This window comes from Coregonus lavaretus (assembly GCF_964263955.1).
Source record: "Coregonus lavaretus genome assembly, chromosome: 1".
NCBI lineage: Eukaryota > Metazoa > Chordata > Actinopteri > Salmoniformes > Salmonidae > Coregonus > Coregonus lavaretus.
In genome coordinates this window covers 69870788-69886887 of record NC_139988.1, presented here as the reverse complement: position 1 = coordinate 69886887, position 16100 = coordinate 69870788, and the positions used below count along the sequence as shown (strand labels likewise).

General features: G+C 41.0%; 1 protein-coding gene across 1 annotated transcript; it reads left to right on the top strand.

Moving 5' to 3' along the window:
* Positions 1–6339: 6339 nt before the first annotated feature.
* Positions 6340–15067, top strand: tectb (tectorin beta; the record flags this gene model as incomplete). The annotated part of the gene is made up of 10 exons (XM_084183214.1): positions 6340–6409; positions 6522–6712; positions 6871–7022; positions 7131–7203; positions 7497–7600; positions 9881–9964; positions 10162–10324; positions 14235–14313; positions 14635–14667; positions 14994–15067. Exons 1-10 carry the CDS (start codon positions 6343–6345, stop codon positions 15065–15067), a joined length of 1020 nt encoding a protein of 339 aa, XP_084039340.1. The 5' UTR covers positions 6340–6342.
* Between the last annotated feature and the right edge of the window lie 1033 nt (positions 15068–16100).

Sequence of the window (16100 nt, the reverse complement as noted above, 5' to 3'; positions counted from 1 at the left end):
GTGCCCCTTGCTTAGTGGTGTTGCAGACTCTGGGGCCTTTCAGAACAGGTGTATATATACTGAGATCATGTGACACTTAGATTGCAAACAGGTGGACTTTATTTAACTAATTATGTGACTTATTTTTTGGTTGCTCCAGATCTTATTTAGGGGTTTCATAGTAAAGGGGATGAACACATATGCACGCACCACTTTTCCGTTATTAATTTTTTCATAATTTTTTGAAACAAGTTATTTTTTTCATTTCACTTCACCAATTTCGACTATTTTGTGTATGTCCATTACACGAAATCCAAATAAAAATAAATTTAAATTACAGGTTGTAATGCCACAAAATAGGAAAAACGCCAAGGGGAATGAATACTTTTGCAAGGCACTGTACTTTAAAAGCTGGTTATAAATGTCTGAATAACTAGCTTTCTAATATTTACAAATGTGGGAGTAATGATTAATAAATATTGAATAAAATACAGTATTTACTAATCCATTATAAATGCTTTATTACAAGGTGTTATTATAAAGTGCTACCATTAAATCATATGAAATAATATAAATAAATAAATTTGCTCTTTTGTAGCTATGGCAAATATATGTGTGTGTTTTCTATCCCAGTTCGCCCCTCTCCCTGTAGGCTTTACAGACACTCCCCACCCCTTGGCTACAACCCTTCTAATTTGTCAATCACTTTCAAAAGAAGGTTGACGACATCCACTCCTCATTCACTCAACATATTGAGTCCACTGGTCTCACTCACACAGAACTACCCTACGCCTTGACCTCTTTCTCCCCTCTTTCTCCAAATGAAATCCTGCGACTAGTGAGGTCCGGCAGCCGGCAACCTGCCCGCCCGACCCCATCCCCTACTCCCTTCTCCAGACCATCTCTGGAGACCTTCTCCCATTGCTCACTTCCCTCATCAACTCATCCCTGACCACTGGCTGCGTCCCCTCTGACTTCAAAATTGCCCGAGTCGCTCTCTTCCTCAAGAAACCAACACTCGACCCTTCTGACGTCAAAAACTACAGACCGGTATCGCTGCTTTATTTTCTTTCCAAAACATTTGAGTGTGCTGTCTCTGACCAACTCTCTCGCTGTCTCTCTCAGAACGATCTTCTTGACCCTAACCAGTCAGGCTTCAAGATGGGTCACTCAACCGAGACTGCTCTTCTTTGTGTCACGTACTCTCACTACTAGTGTCCCCCAGGGATCAGTTCTAGGCCCTCTTCTCTCTATACACACAGTCACTTGGCTCCATCATATCCTCACAAGGTCTCTCCTATCATTGCTATGCGGATGACACTACTTTCTCTTTCCCCCCTTCTGACACCCAGGTGGCGACACGCATTTCTGCATGCCTGGCAGATATCTCAGCTTGGATGTCGGCCCACCACCTCAAGCACAACCTCGATAAGACGGAGCTGCTCTTCCTCCCGGGGAAGGCCTGCCCACAACAAGACCTCTCCATCTCGGTTGACAACTTCACGGTGTCCCCCTTCCAGAGTGCAAAGAACCTTGGTGTGACACAGGACAACACCCTGTCATTCTCTGTACAACTCCCTGTTGTTTTCCCCACACACTCCACTGGCTTTCAGTTGAAGTGCACATCCACTACAATACCATGGTACTTGCCTACGGAGCAGCAAGAGGACCTGCCCCTCCCTACCTTCAGGCTCTGCTCAAACCCTACACCCCAAGCTGAGTATTTAGTTCTGCAACCTCTGGTCACTTGGTCCTCCCACCCCTTACAGGAGGGCATCTCCCACTCAGCCCAGTCCAAGCTCTTCTCTGTCCTGGCACCCCATTGGTGGAACCAGCTTCCCTGTGAGTCCCTGCCCATCTTCCGAAAAACATCTGAAACCATACCTCTTCAAAGAGTATCTTAAATAATCCCCCCCCCCCCCCCAAAAAAAAAAAAAAAATGCTTTTTGTGAACTAACACTCGCACTTCACCCTTATTAGCTCTGACTTTGCTGATAGCTTTGCTGATAGCTACTTTATTGAGGACAATTTGACTTACTATGACAGTGATATGTGGTTGTCCCAACTAGTTATCTTAAGATGAATGAACTAACTGTAAGTCGCTCTGAATAAGAACATCTGCTAAATGACTCAAATGTAAAAATGTAAAATAAGTATACCTGAACAAGTATACCTGAACTTTGAAACATGCTTCTCTTTGTTGGGCTATTGGCTACGGCTGATGACTTCTACCTTAGCACATGGCACGTGGTAATTTCCTGCAATTCACACCTCCCGTGTAGAGGGCAATAACAAGCATTACACTCTGAGCTGGAGTTTGTAGAGAAACGTTTCTGCTTAAGCCAGGCAGTGGAGAGCTACTACAGCGCTGTGCAGGGCACGGCCATTTCAGCGACACAGGCAGTGGAGAGCCACTACAGCGCTGTGCAGGGCACGGCCATTTCAGCGACACAGGCAGTGACGCTATGACAGCTGGGACACTTTTTTTGGCTATGAACCCAGCATGAACCGGCAGAAGTCCACCCATTGGTTGATGCAATCCAATGCCTGAGCAGGGGAGCACGGCCATAGTGTTCCAGGCGGCCGGCCACAGAAAGTAATGCAGTCCGTAGGCATTGTGGATCCTTTGTGCAGCGCTAACATAGCAGCTTTGTTTGGTGAGAGCACATTGCAAATGGAGTTTGTGCTTAGTTGAATAATGAAACAAAATGTCCACCTGCCTGCTAGCTGTGCCACTTCCTGTGTCCCTTTTTGTTTTCTGTGTAATTTGTATGTTTGAGATTTTAACTTGCATGGTTTTTAAAGTAAAAGCCGAATGGCAATAGAGTAACTGATAAAAGTGAAAGCAAAGGCTGCAGAACTAACTAAACATTGGTGTGTTTGCCTCTACTTCATGCTGCCTGCTCAATCCAGATCCACCATTTCACAAAGTATGGTTCCCATACAGCCCTGTGTTACAGGACCTGAATTACCATTGACTCTGGAATGTACCCATTTATTTTCGACCCATGCAAATAACGTTTATTTGATGTGATCATAGATTTAATGGAACATATTGTACATACTGCATACATGAGGAAGTCAAAGTACAGACCTTTCAGCATTCCTGTCAAGTCACCGACTCGGACAGACTGATAGTGATCAGTACCTCTCAAGGGAACAAACACAAGAAAAGCAGGGACCGCCACACAATAATGACATCTTCATTACTTGACCAATCTTTAAAAGGTATCAGGAATAGAACACCATCTTAGTGGTGCAACACTGCAAACAGGCATGTATGGATATCCCTGAACTGCGATGGAGGCTCTGATAAGACAAGACACACTACCAATGAGTGTTTCAAAGTGGAGATGAGATGGGCGACTGTGTTTCACAGACATTTCACATCATTCAGAAATATAGGGTTTCACAGAGCCCAGTGGGATACAATGAGATAGAGGCAGCTTTTGTCCCTGGTCTGGTGTCCCTTTCTTTTATGTATGAGGACAGAGGGAGTGGGGGAAAGTGTCCTAGTTGACCCCTCTCTCCATTCATATTTAGTCAGCCATGATGACGGCCCATATCATGCTCCTTACAGGGTTTGACATTCCAATTAAATTCTTGAAGTCACTCATGAAGTGGACAATTTACGATGAATTACATTTTAATTAATGGAATTGAAATTGAAATTAGACTGTTAGAATTGGAATTGCATTGGATTTGCAAAAACATTTAATCTTTGGAATTGAATGTTTGTAACAAGGTGAGTAGGATGGAGCCAGGCGCAGGAGGTGTGAATCAAAGGATAGGGTTTATTTGGCCAATACAGCAGTCCGTAGCAACGCGTAAACCAATTACAGTGCGACTTAAATTCATACTAGGAAAACAAAACACACGGGTGAATATCCGGCGATAAAAGTAACATAATGCTCAACACGAGCTAGCGACACCTCCACATGGAACAATAACACACAAAGAAATGGGGGAGCAGAGGGAATAATTATACAGAGACTGATGAGGAGATATGTACCAGGTGTGTGTGAAAAACAAGACAAAACAAATGGAATGATGAAAAGAGGAGCGGCGGTGGCTAGAAGGCCGGTGATGACGAATGCCGAAGCCTGCCCGAACAAGGAGATGAGGCAGCTTTGGAGGGAGTCATGACAATGGTATTGGAATTCAATATTTATGCATTTCCCAGTTAATGGAATTAATGCATTTAGTATAAAAAATTCACTGCATGATTTGTTTAAAATAATTTCAACTTGAATTTCTATATTTCCAGCTAGGCTGTCTCAACAGTGACATGATCAGCCTGAAAGTCTGAGGGAATTGAATTGGAATTGGAATATGTGAAATTGTTGGGGATAATATTGAATTGGGAATTGAATTCTTGGAATTTACCTAACATTGGAATTGAGAGGAATTGAATTATCGCTGAATTTAAAGACTGACCTGCAATTTGAATTTAATTGAATGGAATTTACAGTGAGCGGGAATTGAATTAGAATGAATTTGTAGAATTAACCCCAACCCTGGTCATAACATTGTTTGTCAAATGTTTTTAGACCTCAGAAGCAGTCTAATGTCAAATTGGTAAAGGTCCTGTATGGCTCACTTGATAGAGCACAGCGCTTGCAACACCAGGATGGTGGGTTCAATTCCCGGGTCCACCCATTCGCAAAATGTATGCATGAATGCCTGTAAGTTGCTTTGGATAAAAGCATCTGCTAAATGGCATTTATTATATGATTATATATAATGTGGGATCGAGACGTAGCTGGATCCACACAACCGATGGCTTGGGACGTGGACTCGAAATGAGATGACTACATGATAGACAATGTCCTTTTTACCCATGGTAACGAAACGCTACATCTATTAAAAATCCTGTTCTGAACAACTGTCGTCTGGTGTGACAGAATAGGCAATTACCACTAAACAAGTGTAAAATGATAGGAGCAGATGAAGACACTGATGTCATTCATATACCAGTTTGGGAAACATTACAGCGCTATTGAAGAGGCAAAGATGGCTGCATAGCGTTAGCATTAGCATCAGAATAGAGCATTGGGGAATTCTTGGAGGGGGATCCATGGAAGATACAAATCAGAGGAAGGGTCAGGGGACAGGTAGCGTTACAGCTATTTAGCCATGCTAACAATGAGAAGCCCCCAGATTCCATCATGTTATGTAAGGTTGGCGTCCCACACTTCCAGTCGCAAAACCATGCTAGGTGATCTACAAAGAGCTAGGAAGAGTGACAGTGTGTGTGTGTGCGCGAGTGAGGGAACCTCTCCATTGCAGAGCATCAAACTTGCATAGAATCTTTAAGCTGATAGCATGCTTAGAACCATCACAATACTGATTCAAATATGTCACTGGACACAACACAGTCATGCTCAAGCCTTGATTATCGAATATCATTTTGAAGTATCAGAATAGAGTAAGACATAAAAGGAATGTTAAAGACTAATGCAATGTTGAGTGTGCTGCAGTGATCCCCTGAGAGGTTTGTCATTTGAAAGTCAATGTCGTTTCCTTCACAGAGAGCTTTTGTGAGTAGCTCCACAATGGGGTTACCAATTTGCCACTGCCAAGTAGGGGACTTGAGGAGAGAGGACAGGTGAGTGAGGTGGGGGGTTCCTCTTACCTGTAAAAGTATAAAATCCACCCCCTTGGCTGTCCAGCTGTCAGTGGTGGCTAAAGTTCCCAGTCAGTCTATACAGACCATGAAGACCCTCTGACGGAAACCTAGCCAGACTAGAACTAGCCGTCTACCCTTCATGAAACATCTATGGTAAGGTTAAAGAGATTTTACCTTATTTTGGCCTTACCTAGGGTGTTGTCGTTTCATTCCATTTTTAAGTCTCTTAGCTTGTTTAAAAAAAAAAAAACATCCAACATCTCCCTGCGAGCATTTTTAGACCATGTAGAAATGCTAATGTAAACGGACGTTATCAGCTAATGCCAATTAATACTAGAACTGTGTATTAGTCATGTGTGTCTGTGACTGTGCAGTGGTTGTGAAGGAGTGGCTGGTTATTAAACCATGATTAAACCAAACAATGGCTTGGGACCTGACTCCCTTGGCTGCTATCGCGATCCCCCCTCCGTTCAGAGACCAACGATGCTTCCTCCCGCCATTCAAGTCCCGAACTGTTTTAATCAACATTTCAATCAACTTAATTTCCCCCTAAAATCTTCTTATTTTTCTTTCCTTTTTGTCTGTATACTGTAATTCAGCTATTAGCTGTGCATGTGTCCAAGCTTAAATAAACCTTACTATATATGGGGAGATTATACGATTTTAAGTTCTTATTGACTTAGCATAGCAATGTGTTACAATTGAATTCTGATATTTATTTTCAGCCTTTGACAATGGCTGCTGTAAGCGCTCTACTACTTCTACTGCCTGTAGCATGGACTTGTGCCCCCCAGAAAGCAGGTGAATATTTTTTTCCTTAAGGAGAGTGGAATCCCTATCCATATGACACCATGGAACAGGTTCCATCAGCATCCTCTAAGATTGGCTTTTCTCTGTGCTTGTTGTTCATCAGACTATGTGATGGTGTCATGTTTCCCCAATGCCATCATTGCTAACGTCCCAGAGTGTCCCTACGGCTGGGAGATCGGCCAGCTGTCCCTGGGAGGGCTGTGTTACAGCGGTGTCAACAGCCCAGGATACTTTCGCTTCACCATCCCTGACCTGACACCCAAAAACAACTCATACTGTGGCACTCACGCCGAGGTGATATACTGAACATAGCTTTAATGGAGGGGGTAAGCTTGCCTGAGACCTGAAGAGTTGCAGGTCTGAGCAAGGTATTCCAGCTAAATGCAAAGTGATAGGCCTAAAGAGTCAACAACCCATCCTCATTCTTTGGCGTGTCTGCTATTTTTTCCCAGTATATTGGTGGTAAAGACCCCAAGTATGTCTTCTACAACTCCATTGTGTCCAATGACACTTCACTAACAGTCAGAAACCAGCCGGTCAACTACACGTTCAGCTGCACATACCGGGCCGCCTACTTGGTCAACAACGCCGTCTTCAGCCAAAGGTAAGCACCAATCCTGGCATTTAGGTCACCGCTGGTACCTTCTGGAGAGCGTTTGCATTCTAACCCAATGACTTGCAGTGTTTTTACTAAACCCTTTGCTTCTTTCAGAGTGGCTACAGTTTTTGTCAACAACGGGAGTTTAGGCACTTTTAGTTCACAGTTGTCTATGAACGTGTTCACTGTGAGTACCTCAAGGTTTGGTTCTTATCAACTTCCTGGACAAAGATTAAGCCTAGTCTAGGACATTAAATGGATATTCTCCATAAAGCATGCTTTTTAGTCCATGACTAGGCTTAGTCTGGGCCTGGAGAAATAGGTTATTAGCTGCTTGAGTGTAAAATGTAATACTAACATTAGTTTAGTAATATTATGGAGATAATAATTTGTCCATTACTTGTAAGGATCACTCAAGTCGTAAAAGTAAACTCAATGTGAATATACATATAACTGACTAACCTGTGTTCATGTCTTTAGAATTCCAAGTTCCTGTATGCCAAAGACGCCCCCTATGTGATTGACACATCAGAGATTGGCTCTGAAGTGTTCATTGGGATTGAAGCCAAAGGACTCAGCAACAGGTACTCACAACAGACAGTATATTTGTATATATAGTTTGCACATTTGTATGTCTACTGAACAAAAATATAAAAACAACATGCAACAATTTCAAAAATGTTACTGAGTTACAGTTATGTAAGGAAATCGGTCAATTGAAATAAATTCATTAGGCCCTAATCTATGGATTTCAAATGACTGGGCAGGGGCGCAGACATGGGTGGGCCTGGGAAGGAATAGGCCCACCTGCTGGGGAGCCAGGCCCAGGCAATCAGAATGAGTTTTTCCGCACAAAAGGGCTTTATTACAGACAGAAATACTCCTCAGTTTCATCAGCTGTCCGGGTGGCTGGTCTCAGATGATCCCGCTGGTGAAGAAGCCGGATGTAGAGGTCCTGAGCTGGTGTGGTTACATGTGGTCTGCGGTTGTGAGGCCGGTTGGAGGAACTGCCAAATTCTCTACAACGACGTTGGAGGCGGCTTATGGTAGAGAAATTAACATAAAATTATCTGGCATCAGCTCTGGTGGACATTCCTGCAGTCAGTATTCCAATTGCATGCTCCCTCAAAACTTGAGACATCTGTGGCATTGTGTTGTGTGACAAAACTGTACATTTTAGAGTGCCTTTTATTGTCCCCAGCACAATGTGCCCCTGTATAATGATCATGCTGTTTAATCAGCTTCTTGATATGCCACACCTGTCAGGTGGATGGATTATCTTGTCAAAGTAGAAATGCTCACTAACAGGAATGTAATCAAATTTGTGCACAAAATTGGAGCGAAATAAGCTTTTTGTGCATATGGAACATTTCTGGGATCTTTTATTTCAGCTCATGAAACATGGGACCAACACTTTACATGTTGTGTTTATATTTTTGTTCAGTATAGATATTCCTCACCCTGCATAAAGCAAATACACGTGACCAAATATGACAAGATGCGAAAGTGGGGGAAAAAACATAGGTGTTGGAGACAAACAGTGCCTTCAGAAAGTATTCATACCCCTTGACTTACTCCACATTTTGTCGTGTTACAGCCTGAATTCAAAATGGATTAAATGCATTTATTTTCTCTCACCCATCTACACACAATACCCCATAATGACAAAATTAAAATATGTTTTTAGAAATGTTGGCAAAAGTTATTGAAAATGAAATACAGAAATACAGTATCTCATTTACATAAGTATTCACACCCCTGAGCCAATACATGTTAGAATCAACTTTGGGCGCGATTACAGCTGTGCGTCTTTCTGGGTAAGTCTTGAAGAGCTTTGCACACCTGGATTGCACAATGTTTGCACATTATTATTTTTTTAATTCTTCAACCTCTGTCAAATTGGTTGTTGATCATTGCTAGACATCATTTTCAAGTCTTGCCATAGATTTTCAAGTTGATTTAAGTCAAAACTGGAACATTCAATGTTGTCTTGATAAACAACTCCAGTGTATATTCGGCCTTGTGTTTTTGTTTATTGTCCTGCTGAAAGGTGAATGAATCTTTCAGTGCCTGGTGGAAAGCAGACTGAACCAGGTTTTCGTCTAGGATTTAGCCTGTGCTTAGCTCTATTCCGTTTCTTTTTTATCCTGAAAAACCTCCCAGTCCGTAACGATTACAAGCATACCTATAACATGATGTAGCCACCACTATGCTTGAAAATATGGTGTGAGGTACTCAGTAATGTGTTGTATTGTATTTTCCCCAAACATAACACTTTGTATTCAGGACAGAAAAGTTAATTGCTTTGCCACATTTTTTGCAGTATTACTTTAGTGCCTTGTTGCAAACAGGATGCATGTTTTAGAAGAAAAAATAATCTGTACAGGCTTCCTTCTTTTCACTCTGTCAGTTAGGTTAGTATTGTGGAGTAACTACGATGTTGTTGATCCATCCTCCGTTTTCTCCTACCACAGCCATTAAACTCTGAAACTGTTTTAAAGTCACCATTGGTCTCATGGTGAAATCCCTGAGCGGTTTAATTCCTCTCCGCTTTTCATTTTAAATTCATTTGTAAAAAGTTCTAAAAACATAATTTCACTTTGACATTATGGGGTACTGTGTGTAGGCCAATGATGCAATCTCAATGTAATCCATTTTAAATTCAGGCTGTAACACAACAAAATGTGGAAAAAGTAAAGGGGTGTGAATACTTTCTGAAGGCACAGTATTTGTATCATGCAACATCCATTCACCCTTGAAAACAGCACTTCTCTGGATAGAAATGAAGAAAAAGAAGGGGATGACAATTCAAAGCAGATCCCCTTCTCTTGAATATAATTGTCCAATATTCTTTGCTCTCCCAGATTCAAAGTGGTGATAAGCAACTGCTGGGCGACACCCACTCCTTACTCAACAGACAAGAAGAGGTGGAATCTTATCATCAACAGGTATTTCAGTGAAAATTTGCAAATGTGGGGGGCGGTTACCAACCTAATTCTCACTGCATGCTGATCAAAACCCCACTTTGTGGAATAAACAAAATTAATACTGAATTGCATTGAACTTTCGTACAGGTGACACAGCTGTTCCTATTTTCCCAAACATTTAATCAAACATTCAATCAATTGAGGTCTCTCATTCACAGCTGCTCGTATGACAAAACTGTGACCATTTTCGAGAACGCCAAAGACAGCCGCTCCATGTTTAAGTTCAACTCGTTCCGCTTCCAGCGCCAGGAGAAGGTGTCCACTGTTTGGCTTCACTGCGAGGTTGGGGTTTGTGACGGGGAAAAACTCTCATGTCAGCCAGTAAGTATGACATTTTACCGTCCTACACATGTAACATGGGAGAATTGTGATAAATAAGCAAAACTAACGGAGGCAATATTTGCCTAGTCGCCAGGATGTCGACACTGGATAAGGGTCTTTCTATAAACTAGGGTACCAGTGAGCATTTCTTGTAGTGGACAACTGTTTGGAGCTGTTACAAAGTCATTAATAATAATTAGCAAAACATATTCATTTGAATACATTAAGATATAAAGGGGGAACATAGATAAATTCAATTCAACATTCATGAGTTGAATCAAAACCTATGTTTCTTATGCTTTCTCATGCTTGGAGTCTTCAAAGATTTGGCAAATATCATGCGACATAAAACATTACCTTTCTTTCCTTACATTTATGATACTGTTGTTTGTCGTTATATCATATACTAACCGTTTAACAATTAAATTACACATTGAACTTGATCCTGTAAAATTCCTGGATATTGCTGTTGGACTCTTTTTTTGTATGGAGATCTCGGAAGTGTACTGTAACCTCATAACATTTCATATCTCCCTATGTTACGGATTGCAAACAGTTGTCATGGGCACACACATCCAAAATAATTATGCGATTGCAGAATGGAATGCTTCTAACAGAACGAGTAACTTTAACATGACTAATAAAACAAAAACCTATACTGTCATTAAGTGGGTTTTTCAATAATCACGCATAATAGTTGTTTGATGCGCGTTTGATGTCTAGCTGTTTAGTTACGGACATTATCGCGCAATATCAGCTGATTCAGGAAAGGATTTTATGAATGACAGTCAAGTGATAAAGAGCTCGTGTGATACTGCACAAGAACAAGACTAAACAACAGCCAAAGGGAATGAATGTGGATCTCGAGGATTGACAGAACATTTTGGTGTCTATGTTGTTAGGTGGTCAAGATAATTAGTCTATGTCATGGCCAAAATGAAGTCAAGATTCCTAAGATAACATAATAATGGCTTATTTTTTTATTTTTTGCATGTGAAACCAAAAAACTACTTGATATTTAAATGTTCACAAGTGGGTGGGGTTACATTTGGAGGGCCTGTCATTGGTCAAGTGCACAGCCAATACTTCCTGTCCTTTCAAAGTAGGTAGCCTAGCGGTTAAAGAGCATTGGGCCAGTAACCTCCGGCCGCCAATAACGTCGATTAATTCAGCCCCTCGCACCACTCTGATTCAGAGGGGTTGGGTTAAATGCGGAAGACATTTCAGTTGAATGCATTCAGTTGTGCAACTGACTAGGTATCCCCTTCTAACTCTATTATATGAATCTATTAAATAATTGATTCATAGTTGCCCATACAGTGCCACAGTGCCAAGATAAGGTAAGATTTCTCAATTCCTGCACAAGATTTAGTGTGTATTGACTTATTAATGAACTACTGTTACTGTAAATGGTTAGCTGACTGATATATCCTAGCTACCTAGCTACCTAGCTAACCATTGGTAATCCTATTCAATGATGCCATACATCCAAAACAACAGTATATATTGCTAGATTAGAGATATGCGAAGTGGTTGCACATTGAACTAGCTGGAATGAAGCAAGGGTGTGAATAGTAGACATGTAAATATATCCTTTCACTGTTTACAGCAGGTCTCCAGCTACCCAGAACTGTCTGATCAGCCTGATAGGGTGACGTGGGTGTGTCCCGCTTACACCTGTGCAAATCTGTGTGTGTATAGCAATGGAATGAAACATTCAAACAAGGCCTCAAGTGTTGTGCCTTAGGTCCACCACACACCCAAAGGGTTGTGGGGTCCTGTCCAGAAACAACCCCTAGCTCCTACTCCTAAACACTTATGGAGATCTGAGAGGATTGGACAGGAGTAAGCAATACCGCCAAAATTCCACCAAGCCTATCAGAGGGTTAGATGGAGCTCTCACCATGTCACCACCCATCAAGCCCTCTCAGATCTCCACAAGTGTCCAGACTTAGGGCAGTAATAATAATAACAATGTATTACATTTGTAAAGCACTTTTCATGATACTGTACATGAATAAACTCAAAGTGCATGAAAAAAATTAAACTGTGTGCCCTGAGATTGTCAGGAAGGGAGTTCCAAAGGCATGGTGCATTGGGGAGAAAAGTACCCCATTGTTCGGAGACCGGTCCTGGGTGCATGAAGCAGTTTGGCATGGCTTGACCGTAGGGTGCATGGAGGTTCATAGGGGGAGAGTAGATCTGACAGGTACTCAGGTCCAATGCTATTTAGGGCTTTGTAGACCAGGAGGAGAATTTGAAAGTCAACTATTTGAGGGACAGGTTGCCAATGGAGGTCAGCAAGGATAGGGGTGATGTTGGCAGACTTTTTTGTTTGTGTCAGAATCCTTGCAGCACTGTTTTGAATGAGCTATAATTTATTAATTGAGTTTAAAGGTAGGCCCCCAAGTATTGCATTCCCGTAATCAATTCTGGAGAAGACAAATGCATGGATAAGCTTTTCTGCATCAGAAGTGCTGAGAGAGGGTCTTAGGCGGTAGATGTTCTTCAGGTGAAAGAATTGTGTTTTACAGATGTGACTAATGTGGGCATCAAATTTCACACCCAGGTTGGTGATGACTGATGAGAGGGGAATGATGTGGCCATCTTTGGCAGGGCAGATGATGCAGGAGTCGGTGATCTGCTGGGGGTGCCTATTAACATTGACTCTGTCTTGCTGCTGATTAATTGAAGTTGTTCTGCATCCAAGACTTAACCTCTTCCAGACAGTTGGACAGAGCAGATATTGAGGGGCAAGGGGTTGTTTCTGGACAAGCCATGGGTATTATGGTAGCTCAGTCTATAAGTCAGTCAGTCAGTCTGACACTGTCTAAAAATGTTAATAGCTGTCAACTACTTGCATCCTCTGTCCTTGGGAGAATCTCAATTGCATGATTTGTCACATCCTCGCTCCTCATCTTCTTCTCAAAACCCATTGGATGAGAAGGTCAGAGGTCCCTCCCCTTTCACCTTCTTATCCAATGGATTTTGAGAAGGAGGCGAGGAGAGAGGATGTGAGGAATCAAGGAAATGCAATTGAGATTCTTCCCTTGTTCCCTTTATACCTCACCTCCCTCTCAAAGCACATTGTGGGAGAGGATTGAAGGTTCCCCCCTTCGGGCTCCAATGCACTTTCAAAGAGAGGCAAGTAGTGGAGGAATCAAGGACAGAGGAAGCAAGAATTTGACGGCTAGTTTTCAGATACAGACTCACGCATGCACGCATGCACATACACACACACAATACTTGAAGAGTTTACTGATTATAATGATTTCATTATTGGTTATTATTATTGTCAATTATTTTGCTGACAGAACCCATTGTATTATATTATTATATGAAATTATTACATTAACTATTAAAAAATATAGAAATGCTGTTGTTGATAATTTTCATTCTTCAGGAATGTTTAGCATGGCTTTAAATGATAGAGAAGTTGACTAAAGCACAAACAGACCTGGCTACTAGGCATGACAAAGAAACATGTGGTGTCCATGTTTTATGTGACATTTTGAATGACATGTAGATATTTTGTTGTTGCTAGGTGTTATGGCCTCATTGTGCCTATCTAGACTGTTATTCTTGTAACTACACATGTGAAGCTGCAAGAAAATCATGTTTAAATGTATATCAAACCATTTTGAAATGTTGACCCTGACGTCACACATTGGCCACTTTATTTATAGAATGAACCATAAATGCAAACTCTGTCATTGCACCTAAAAACGGTTTAGGTGCAATGCCTTCCACTCACACTGTCCAATTAAAATACATACTTTTTACTTATATGCATATTCCAGTTTATTGCATCCACAACACACCTAACCCATTACATTTATCAGGAGTTGGTTGGATACAGCTCTGATCAGCAAAGAGGTCATTAAACACTATATCCTCTAATCTTTTTAAGGGCCCATGCACGGCCAGAAGCATCCCTTCTGAAGCAGAGCCAAGTGGCGGTATCCTCACCACAGAGTTCCACCTTAAAGGTACATCTTTTCATCTTGATGTAACATTTCCTGACCTATCACTTGTGGTTCCTCTTTGCCTATGTAACAACTAAGGGGTGGTATAGTCTACACATGCAATATAATGTTACATAGCATTAGAGGCTCCTTTTTTGTTTTTGTTTAATGTTTTTATATTTTTTATAATTGAAAATCAATTGATAAATTGGTCATCATTTTTAAAAATGTTTTTAACACCAGCAAGGTGCCAAAGGTCTTGCTTGTGCTGTATGGTGTAATGTTTGACTTCCATCATTATTTGCTGTCTGCCTTTCTCTATATGTCTCACTGTGTTTCCCACAGCTAATGAGTCTTCCAATAATGAACACATCACAGGTAATTATCTAAGAGCCGATCCCATGGAATAATTACAATAAAAATCTATATTGCCTATTATCAATCAGTTGACCACTGTTACTGTTACCACTGAGTTGATGTTGTGTTTTTAATGCTGCTGCTGACTCAGAAATAGAAAGCTTGCTGAAGTGACACATTTATGCTGATACAGTAAATTTATGCTTTAAAAAAAGGCTCGCATACCCTTTTTTATTATCCCACCAGTTAGTACTATTGTAGTCTATTGCAATTGCACTTATGATGTCCTCCTATTTGTGTTTCTCCTATTTCCTGTTTCTACCCTGTCTCTTTCTTGTTTCTCTCAGGCACATCTCTATGTATCCTGTGTATAGTCCTGGTAAACACACTGTTGGGTTGTGTGAATCTACCTAAAATGTAGAAGATATAATTGTTTTAGAACTATATGTGTGAAAAACTACTACACTTTTGGAGCGGATATGAAACTACATAGACATGCTGCTCACATATACTGACATGCTAACACACGTGGAAACAAAGATACATACATTTTACATTTTAGTCATTTAGCAGACGCTCTTATCCAGAGCGACTTACAGGAGCAATTAGGGTTAAGTGCCTTGCTCAAGGGCACATCAACAGATTTTTCACCTAGTCGGCTCGGGGATTAGAACCAGTGACCTTTTGGTTACTGGAACAACACTCTTAACCACTAAGCTACCTGCCGCCCATGTACACATGAATGTGTACGTACACTCCCTGTATCCATGTACACATGCTCACCAGGTCTCAGGGAGTGTACGTACACATTCCTCTTTATTCATACTCTATTAAGCTTTACAAACTGTACAGTACATTCACAGTGGCATTACAGTAACATCCACCCATATTGTCATCGCTTCTAGTTATCAGTACATACTTTTACAATTCTAACAATATTCATGTTAAATGTAACCTACAGTACAAATATCATTTTTCAAAATAATAAAGAAGTACAATAATTGTTCCCCATTAGTCTATTTTATATATATATATATATATATATTAAATTCATTGTAACCTTGTTTACAAAAAGTACACATCTCCACGTACATGTAACTACATTCCATTCGAAAGACGTGACAACAAAGATCAAAACCTTTTGTTGTCTGAAAACATATAAAAAGCCCTTTCTGTAAAGAAATTATTCTGCAAAGAAATTACCTGTTTTCGTGTGAACAAATCCAGAAACCAGTAATGTGTATACTAATTAATATTTGTATTAATGTACAAAACAAGATAATTACTAGAAAAATAGCTGCCATTAACAACCATGTTGGCAACAAAAAAAATTACTTTTTGTGGCCGGAGTTTGCCTGAGGGTCATCGTCTTCCTGCGGTCAACATGCGTGTCTTGGTCATGTGACTGTGGTCAGAGTTCTCTGTGTTCTTCACCTCGCTTTGCTCTCTTGGTC